This window comes from Pelobates fuscus, chromosome 6 (genome assembly GCF_036172605.1).
Source record: "Pelobates fuscus isolate aPelFus1 chromosome 6, aPelFus1.pri, whole genome shotgun sequence".
Classification (NCBI taxonomy): Eukaryota; Metazoa; Chordata; class Amphibia; order Anura; family Pelobatidae; genus Pelobates; species Pelobates fuscus.
In genome coordinates this window covers 2,471,838-2,482,552 of record NC_086322.1, presented here as the reverse complement: position 1 = coordinate 2,482,552, position 10,715 = coordinate 2,471,838, and the positions used below count along the sequence as shown (strand labels likewise).

The 10,715-nt window shown below is 47.4% G+C and overlaps 1 protein-coding gene across 1 annotated transcript in view; it reads left to right on the top strand.

Annotated features, from left to right (window-relative positions):
* Positions 1-481: 481 nt before the first annotated feature.
* Positions 482-10,715, top strand: part of TLX2 (T cell leukemia homeobox 2) — a 105,743-nt gene continuing 95,509 nt past the window's right edge. The window contains exon 1 of the mRNA XM_063457506.1: positions 482-836. Within this exon, the coding sequence (XP_063313576.1) occupies positions 482-836 (355 nt within the window). The remainder of the gene's footprint in view (positions 837-10,715) is intronic.

Genomic DNA, 10,715 nt, shown 5'->3' with positions numbered 1-10,715 from the left:
GCGCTGACACTCCCAGCACTCCCAGTACACAGTGCTGACACTCCCAGCACTCCCAGCACACAGTGCTGACACTCCCAGCACACAGCGCTGACACTCCCAGCACTCCCAGCACACAGGGCTGACACTCCCAGTACACAGCGCTGACACTCCCAGCACTCCCAGCACACAGGGCTGACACTCCCAGCACTCAGCACTGACACTCCCAACACTCCCAGCACACAGCACTGACACTCCCAGCACACAGTTCTGACACTCCCAGCACTCCCAGTACACAGCGCTGACACTCCCAGCACTCCCAGTGCACAGCGCTGACACTCCCAGCACTCCCAGTACATAGTGCTGATACTCCCAGCACTCCCAGCACACAGTGCTGACACTCCCAGCACTCCCAGCACACAGCACTTGCACTCACAGCACTCACAGCACACAGCATTGACACTCAGTACTCCCAGTACTCTCAGCACTCAGCTGTTCACACCCAATGGAACCCCCAGGAATGGCCCCAGAAAACCAGAGCCCCCAGGAGCCCATTAGTTTTGGAATCGACCAGATCCTTAATAACCAGGAACACAGTGGTGGGCACATAGGCCCCAGGGTGGGGGGGCATGAGTATATGGGTGAAAGTAGGTTTAATCCCTTGTACAGTTCGAGTCCTCCATCCTACAGTCTTAACATCAGCATGAATGTCAATGTGAGACCCACCGGGGTAATTCGTGTACCTGCCCACAGGCCCCTGCCTCAAAGGGCCCCCAACATGGCCAGTGTGGGGGGCAGTCTCTCTGGACTCACCTTCCCCTGGATGGAGGGCAGGAACCTGGCGAAGGACCGCCTTACAGGTAAACTGGTCCTGGACTTGATGGGGACTGTGGGTGCTAGTGTGGGTTCCTATGTCTGTCAGTCTATGTGCATCTCTCTGTATGTCTGTCAGTCTATGTCTCTATGTGTATCTGTCAATCTGTCTCAGTCAGTGTGTTTGTCAGTCTGTGTGTGTCAGTCTGTACTAGTCTGTTTGTCTGTCAGTGTGTGTCTGAGTCAATTTGTGTCCGTCAGTCTGTGTGTATCAGTCTATGTGTCTGCTAGTCTGTTTGTCAGTCTATTTTTGTGTGTCGGTCTGTTTGTCAGTCTGTGTGTGTATGTGTGTGAGTAGGACCTGCCTAGGTGAGGTGTTTTTAAATAAAACTATTACAATCTGTGAGATTTGAAATCATTGTTTAGTGAATAAGCTAGTGCGCTGGATTGTATATTTTGTATGTGTATGTGTGTGAGTCAATCTTTGTGCATCAGCCCATGTGTGTCAGTCTGTCTCTGTCTGTCAGTTTGTGTTTCTTAGTCCATGTGTGTCAGTATGTGTGTATGTAATGCAATTTGTGTGTAAGTAGATCGTGTGTGTCAACTTTATGTCAATGCTTGTCTTTAGATCAGTGTGTGCCATTGTGTGTTAGTGTTTGTGTTGTTCTGTGCCAATGTCTGTGTCAGTGTGTGTCAAGGTTTGTGTTAATGTTTGTGTTTATACCAGTGTGTTATTGAGTGTTAATGTTTGTGTGTGAGAGAGACTGAATAGCAAACGTTGTATAAATATAAAAGAAATAAATATATATGTCAATACAAACTTTAAAAGACACATTTCTGTATAAATGAATGGATCTTATAAAATGAACAATGAGCTACCACCTGCTTTCATTCTTATTAATCCTGTCCCAAGTGTATAGAAAGGGCATCTATTGCTAGCAGATTGATAGAGAGAATGGTTCCTACACATTTACAGAGACAATCGAAAATAATTACAAACATAAGGTAAATCCGTTTAGAGGACAGCAATAAATAGAAATGGGTTTATTTCCAAATAATGAGAAATTATGAATTTTGACCTAAAAGCACCCGTTTCTGTATTACTATATATATATATATATATACAGGCGGACAGAGGGAAGGGTTCTGAGAATAGATAGAATTTCAGGAGAAACCGCAAAAACATTTTATTCCTTATCACAGAAACCGGGCTTCTGAAATGTGAAAGAAATCTATCACATAAATAAAGCTAGAGAGACACATTTATGTGTAACCACTGATTAGCCACAACATTAAAACCACCTGCGGAATATCGTGTAATATAATAAAACTACCTGCGGAATATCGTGTAATATAATAAAACCACCTGCGGAATATCAGGTAATATAATAAAACCACCTGTGGAATATCGTGTAATATAATAAAACCACCTGCGGAATATCTGGTAATATAATAAAACTACCTGCGGAATATCGTGTAATATAATAAAACTACCTGCGGAATATCAGGTAATATAATAAAACCACCTGCGGAATATCGTGTAATATAATAAAACCACCTGCGGAATATCAGGTAATATAATAAAACCACCTGCGGAATATCGTGTAATATAATAAAACCACCTGCGGAATATCTGGTAATATAATAAAACTACCTGCGGAATATCGTGTAATATAATAAAACTACCTGCGGAATATCAGGTAATATAATAAAACCACCTGCGGAATATCGTGTAATATAATAAAACCACCTGCGGAATATCAGGTAATATAATAAAACCACCTGCGGAATATCGTGTAATATAATAAAACCACCTGCGGAATATCAGGTAATATAATAAAACCACCTGCGGAATATCGTGTAATATAATAAAACCACCTGCGGAATATCTGGTAATATAATAAAACTACCTGCGGAATATCGTGTAATATAATAAAACTACCTGCGGAATGTCAGGTAATATAATAAAACCACCTGCGGAATATCATGTAATATAATAAAACCACCTGCCGAATATCTGGTAATCTAATAAAACCATTTGGCGAATATCATGTAATATAATAAAACCAGCTGCCGAATATCTGGTAATATAATAAAACCTGCTGCCGAATATCTGGAAATATACTAAAACCACCTGTTTTCTATCTGGTAATGTAATAAAACCACCTGCCTAATATCATGTAATATAATAAAACCAACTGCCGAATTGTCAGGGTACCTGTAGTCTCTACCTCCGATAAGAGGAGAGACTTAGACGTTTTCCCGTTCAGAAGGGCTGTTTCCTCCGTTCCTCGCGGTTCCTCCGGTCGGTTACAAGCCCTTTTATGACGTGACGCTCAGTAGCCGACGTCATGACGCCAAGCCTGCTCGACCTGTCACTCAAACCCTGAACACGAACCAGGACTCGTCGGGGGTGTGATTACCTCCTAGAACCGGGGTATTTAATAGAGCTTCCCGCATTTGCTCATTGCCCTGTCGTGGTTCTAGCCAGTCTAGTCACTCAGTGCTCTTGTATGTCTATTGTCTCTTTGGTTCTGACCCGGCTTGTTTGTATTACTCTGCTTATCTCTGGTATCCTTTGACCCGGCTTGTCTCTCGCTTACCTGTCTTCTTGTTCCCTCGACCTCGGCTTGTCTCTGACCATTCTCTACTTACTCCTTACGTTAAGTCCGGCCATTCTAAGGTCCGGTATACGTACCTACTACGCTTTGTACTCTGCGTGTTGGATCCCTGTCCCGATCCTGACATTACGACAGGGCCAATGGATCCTGCAGGTACAAGTAGTCAGCTTGGTCCTTCCGATCCTAGGTTTGACGCCATGGAACATAGAATGGATCAGATGGCCTTAGCGCTACAGGCGTTATTATCTCGTCCTAATAATCCACCAGAAGAGATGCGTAATAATTCTATCTCTCCTGTAAGTTCAGGTTTAGAGGTAGCCACTGTAGGTGCCTCCTCCCGTATTACCCCACCTGTACGTTATGGTGGTTCTCCTGAGAAGTGTCGAGGTTTTTTAAACCAAATCAGTATCCACTTCGAATTACAACCCCGTTCCTATCCTACAGATAGGGCGAAGGTCGGATTTATTATCACCTTACTCGTTGAGAAAGCTCTGAGATGGGCCAATCCGTTGTGGGAAAACGATAACCCGTTAGTATATAATTATAATGCCTTTGTAGCTGCTTTTAGAAGAACTTTTGACCCTCCTGGTAGAAAGGTCAATGCAGCCAGATTACTGTTGCGCCTTAGACAAGATAACCGAACACTTGTGGATTATGCACTAGAGTTCAGGTCCTTGGCGGCAGAAGTTAAGTGGAATGAACAGGCTTATATAGACGTATTTTTAAACGGATTATCAGATGTAATACTTGATGAGGTTGCTACTAGAGAGCTTCCTGAGAATTTGGAGGATTTAATTTCTTTTATCTCTCGCATTGATGAACGCTTAAGAGAGAGGCAGAACACTCGAGATAGAACCTGTAGACCTTCCTTCAAACTAGCTCCCTCATTTCTAAGTCCTGATTCCACTACCTCACTGTTTCCTGAACCTATGCAGATAGGCAATACTCGCCTCTCAGAAGAGGAGAGACAGTACAGGAGAAGGGAGGGGCTGTGTATGTACTGTGGAGTCAGAGGTCACTTACGCCTAAATTGTCCTAATCAATCGGGAAACGCTCGCACCTAAGTTTCTCTAGAGGACAGGCCTTGGGTGTTTCTATTTTGTCCTCTACTCATAATTATAAAGATCATAGGCTTCTGCTACCCGTTTCCTTAACTTGGGAGAGGGGAGAATTAGAGACTGTGGCATTGATAGATTCCGGAGCTGCTGAGAGCTTTATCGACCAAGTTTTTGTCACTAAACACACTATTCCATCTCAGTTAAGGGAGACGCCCTTGGCCGTTGAGGCCATAGATGGTAGACCTTTAGTTGAGCCTGTGATTTTTCGTGAAACCATACCCGTTAACTTAACTGTTGGTATTTTACACGAGGAAGACATATCTCTGTTACTCATTTCATCTCCTTCTGTTCCCATAGTCCTGGGATATTCTTGGTTAAAGAGACATAACCCTATTATTGATTGGGAATTAGGGGAGATAATCTCATGGGGTCAGAATTGTCAGGAGAAGTGTTTACAGAAAGTCTCACCGCTTTGCATAGTTAATACACCTACTCAGTCTACCGACTCTACAGAAGTACAAATACCGCCACTGTACCTGGACTTAAAGGCGGTATTTGACAAAAAGAAGGCCGATACTTTACCTCCACACAGGACCTTTGATTGTAAGATTAATCTACTCCCTGGTACTATGCCTCCCAGGGGCAATGTATACCCTTTGTCTACTAAAGAGAACTTAGTCCTAGAGGAGTATATTCGTGAAAATCTAGACAAAGGATTCATTAGGAGATCCTCCTCCCCTGCCGGGGCTGGTTTTTTTTTGTTAAAAAGAAGGATGGTACGCTGAGACCTTGCATTGACTACCGAGGTTTGAACAAAATAACCGTTAGAAATGCCTACCCGATTCCTTTGATTACCGAGCTCTTTGATCGTTTAAAGGGTTCCAAGATTTTCACCAAGTTAGATCTCAGAGGGGCATATAACTTGGTGAGGATTCAGCAGGGTCACGAGTGGATGACGGCGTTCAACACTCGATATGGGCACTACGAGTATACCGTAATGCCTTTTGGTCTCTGCAATGCACCGGCAGTATTTCAGGACTTGATCAATGAAGTTCTTAGGGAATTTCAACATGACTGTGTTATTGTATACCTGGATGATATACTTATACATTCTAGGGACATTGAGACTCACCACAGACAAGTCAGAAGGGTTTTGCGCAAACTTCTTCAACATGGCTTGTACTGCAAACTGGAGAAATGTAGTTTTGATCAGTCTCAGACAAACTTTCTTGGTTATGTGATTTCTGGGGAAGGGTTTAAGATGGATCCGGATAAACTCCAGTCCATTTTAGACTGGCCCTTACCTAAGGGTCTCAAGGCCATTCAGAGGTTTATTGGATTCTCCAATTATTATAGGCGCTTCATTAAGGGTTACTCGTCAATTATTGCTCCTATCACCAATATGACCAGACAGGGGGCTGACACTAAGAATTGGTCTAGTGAAGCACTTCTTGCTTTCAAAACTCTCAAAGAACTTTTTGCTTCCGCACCAATTTTAGTTCACCCTGATACTACTCTGCCTTTCCTACTCGAAGTAGACGCCTCAGAGACGGGTGTAGGCGCTATCCTGTCCCAAAGGTTAGGTGTGGATAAACCATTACATCCATGTGGTTTTTTTTTTTCCAAAAAGCTATCTGGCCCGGAGAGCAGATATGACATTGGTGACAGGGTGTCAGGATCGGGTCAGAGATCCAACACGCAGAGTACAAAGAGTAGCAGATACGTATACCGGTCCTTAGAATGGCCGGACTTAACGTATAACTACGATAGAATGGTCAGAGACAAGCCGAGGTCGAGGGAACGAGAAGACAGGTAAGCGAGAGACAAGCCGGGTCAAGGACAACAGAAAGACAGGAGAGTAAATACCAAAGCCGGGTCAGAACCAAAAGGCAAGAGAATAACAAAGCACTGTGTGACTAGGCGGACTAGAACCACGACAGGGCAATGAGTAAATGAGAGAGCCACTGTTAAGTATCCTGGCTAGAGGGAGAAGACACGCCTCCGGCGAGTCCTGATTCGTCTCCCGAGATTTGAGTGACAGGATGTTCCGGGTTGGCGTCATGACGTCGACCTCCGGTCCTCCTGCTATAAAAGGAAGTGACTCCCTCGCGGCCGGCGTTAGCAAGACCGAGTGAACCGCGAGAGGCCGAGGAGACATGCCGTCCGGACGGATAAACTTCTAAGTCTCTACCTCTCTCAGAGGTAGAGGCTTCAGGTACCCTGACAGTACCCCCCCTCTCAGATACGCCCACCGGGCGGAAGGAGCCGGGGCGAGATGGAAAGCGGGAGTGAAATGCCCTGCGAAGGCGAGGAGCGTGAACATCCTCTTGTGGTACCCAACTCCTCTCCTCAGGACCATAACCCTTCCAGTCAACCAAATATTGTACTCTCCCCCGGGAGACACGAGAGTCAATAATGGAGTTAACCTCATACTCCTCCTGACCCTCCACCTGAACAGGGCGCGGAGGGGCGATTGTGGAGGAGAATCTGTTACAGATTAGAGGTTTCAGCAGTGACACGTGAAAGGAGTTCGGGATGCGTAAAGTAGCTGGGAGAGCTAGACGATACGCCACTGGGTTAATTCGAGTCAAGATCCTGTAGGGACCAATATAACGAGGAGCGAATTTCATGGAAGGAACTTTAAGGCGAATATTCCTAGTACTCAACCAAACTCTATCGCCTGGAACAAAATTCGGAGCCGCCCTTCTACGTTTGTCAGCATGTTTCTTAACCAGTATAGAATTGTGTAGAAGAATCTGTCGAGTCTGATCCCACAACTTCCTCAAATTGGCCACATGGACATCAACCGACGGCACTCCTTGGGAAGGAGAAACCGAGGGAAGAATAGATGGATGAAAGCCATAGTTCATGAAGAAGGGGCTTGAATGCGTAGAGTCACAAACGAGATTGTTGTGCGCAAACTCCGCCCAAGGAATCAAACCGACCCAATCGTCCTGGTGTTCGGAAACAAAACAACGTAAGTATTGCTCAATCTTCTGGTTGGTTCGTTCGGCAGCTCCGTTAGACTGAGGATGATAGGAGGACGAAAAATTCAATTTGATGCCTAATTGAGAACAGAAGGATCTCCAAAAACGTGAAACAAATTGGGAGCCTCTATCAGAAGTGATCTCCGAAGGAATCCCATGCAAGCGAAAAATCTCTTTAGCAAAGATCTCCGCCAATTCAGGAGAAGTCGGGAGTTTAGGCAAAGGTACGAAATGTGCCATCTTGGTAAACCTATCGACTACGGTGAGGATAACAGTGTGCTTTTTAGAAACAGGCAATTCCACAATAAAGTCCATTGCCACACAGGACCAAGGTTTGTCAGGAATTTCCAGAGGTTGTAGAAGGCCACAAGGAAGCGAATGCGGAAGTTTAGTTTTAGTACAGACTTCACAAACTCCGATAAAATCCTTAATATCCTTCCGTAACGAAGGCCACCAGAAATCCTTGGAGATCAGAGAATACGTCTTGCGAACACCCGTGTAACGGAGCTCCGTGTACTCCGACCGAGTACCCTCCGTTGATGGATGCTCCTAGCGCTCTCAGAGGACTCCAAGCACTGCAGACGACACCACAACCACCGCAGGCTCCACAACCGCCGTAGCTTAACTGGAGCCGCGCCGTCTTCCTTCCACCCTGGATCGGCTTCTGTCCTCCAGGACCGTGTGGGGAAGACCTCTCCTCCAGGAGAGCGTATCCGGAACAAGCTCTTACAAGAGCTAAGTGATTAAGAGCTCAGGGGAATATGCAGCGCATAGCAATCCCCAGTGTGATATAGCAGTTCCCTCCAATAACGAGACACGGCTACGTATTGAGGGTCAGAAGAGGTCTGAGGACTGGAACACCCAGCCTGCTTTTTATTAGGATCAGGTACATACAGGACACTCCCAGGGGGAGGATGAAATTGACCAATCACATGCATGGTAACACCCCCACGTCTCCTCCCCTCAGATAAACACATAACCCAATTAAAACATACACTATTTTACCCAAGTTCTGGATGTACCCCAAAAACAGGGGGTACAGCCTTAAATCTGGTATCCCCAAATAGCCCTTGTTCAGGGGAACAGTCTGTCCAAAAATCAGCCCATTCGGATGGATGGTTCGGGAGATACAGGGCTCCAAAGTTTTGACCGACCGCACAGACCAACTAGCCGAAAATAGTTCCATGAGTTTTGGCCTTGCGGTCGGTCTCCGTTCGCACGGTAAAATAGACGAAATTCTTGCCATCCATTCGCATCTTTGTGGTCGCTAGAATCCCCATACTAAGTTAAGTATAACTACCGAACGGCCGGTCGTTCGGTAGTTTCCGTGCGTATTTCTGGATGTCTGGAGGTCTTAGCGGTATTCGCCTGTTTGTGCTTCCGATTTCAGTTCCATGCGTTCACAGGCAAACACCGCTGTTCGCACGCAAGATGGCCGCGAACACGTGGAAAAGTCCCGAAATGGCGGCCACCTATTCAGAGCACAAAGAATTCGCATGAAATCATACGAACGGCTGTATTCTCCAGTAATGGCATTCTCATGCAATATATTCGCCTAAATCCCCTGGCTGTTAGGTTATATTAGCAGTCCAAACCTACAGCATAGATAAAGGGAAAAAGACAGTCTAATACAAGTCCATATGCCTGAATACAGGGTTTACAGTGCAATATAGTCCAGGACCATAGTCGCAGGGGAGGAGGCAGGCAAGCAGGCCTCTCTAGGACAAAGTGGCGAAGGGCACTTCGTCACACATCTCCCCTTTGGGGGGAAGACTAACCAGGCACCTGACCTTCTGTCGGTCAGTGCCTCCGTTAGTCGATCCACCAACCCACAATAAACAGATGTCCGAGTAGCCCCCCCACAACATCAAAGTACAGGAACAGCCCACCCACAACACACAGTCACTGCACCTGGGTATTTGGCTGTGGTAATGAGGCCACATGCCGAGGGTACTTGAAGGGCAGCGGCCAACTGCACTCTGCCCAGATGCCAGCTCTTCCGCTGGGGTACTGAGACCATAGTCCGGCTCAGTAGTCAAGGGAACATGGACGTCAGGAGGGGTTAGCATCGCCTCCGTTAACCCTGGTGCCACGCTAGGAGTTAGCTGGGGAGGGGAATTTGTACTTACCCCCTCCTCTGGGTGTCCCGGTGAGGGTAGTTGGGGATCTGGAAAGGCTGTCCAGCATCCCTGTAGGTCAGGCACAGAGACCACGGTCCCATCTGCGCCGTCTGGAGGATTGGTGTCTCCCCTTGTTGGGGGAAGCTGCCGCTGGGGAGAGGGGGTGCTGTGCTCCTCTCCTGGAAACACAGGCTGCCGCTGGAGAGGGAGACCGCCTGTCTCCACTCCCTTACCATGGTCCTGTTGCTGTAGAGAGGGACCAACTGTCTCTGCTCTCTGTAGGACACACTGCTGCTGGGGGGGAAGAACGGCACCTTCGGCCCCCTGGGGTACACACTGCCGCTGGAGAGGGAGACCGCCTGTCTCCGCTCCCTTACCATGGTCCTGTTGCTGTAGAGAGGGACCAACTGTCTCTGCTCTCTGTAGGACATACTGCTGCTGGGGGGGAAGGACGGCACCTTCGGCCCCCTGGGGTACACACTGCCGCTGGAGAGGGAGACCGCCTGTCTCCACTCCCTTACCATGGTCCTGTTGCTGTAGAGAGGGACCAACTGTCTCTGCTCTCTGTAGGACACACGGCTGCTGGGGGGGAAGGACGGCACCTTCGGCCCCCTGGGGTACACACTGCCGCTGGAGAGGGAGACCGCCTGTCTCCACTCCCTTACCATGGTCCTGTTGCTGTAGAGAGGGACCAACTGTCTCTGCTCTCTGTAGGACACACGGCTGCTGGGGGGGAAGGACGGCCCCTTCGGCCCCCTGTAACTCACGCTGTTGTTGGGGCGCAGGGACGGAATACTTTGCCCTCACTGCCCGATATTCTGCTTCCATCTGCAGATACTCCGCCAGTTCTCTCCTCATTCTTGGTATCATTTCCTCGGTTAGAAGGGGCCCGTAGATAGCCAACCGCCGCTTCAGCATAGCGTCAAACTGTACGTGACTATACCAATAGTCCAGTTTTGCTGGGTGTTCCCAGGATGCTGTTCCTCGCCCTAGGGAAGCCATCCTGTTGTAGCCAGGGGCGCTGCCCAATGGCTAGCGTTGCCCTCAATTGTAACTCCAAACGTTACCCGTGTCTCTGAGCTGCTTCTCCTCGTACTAGGACGCCATCCCACCGCTGCCACCAATGTAACGGAGCTCCGT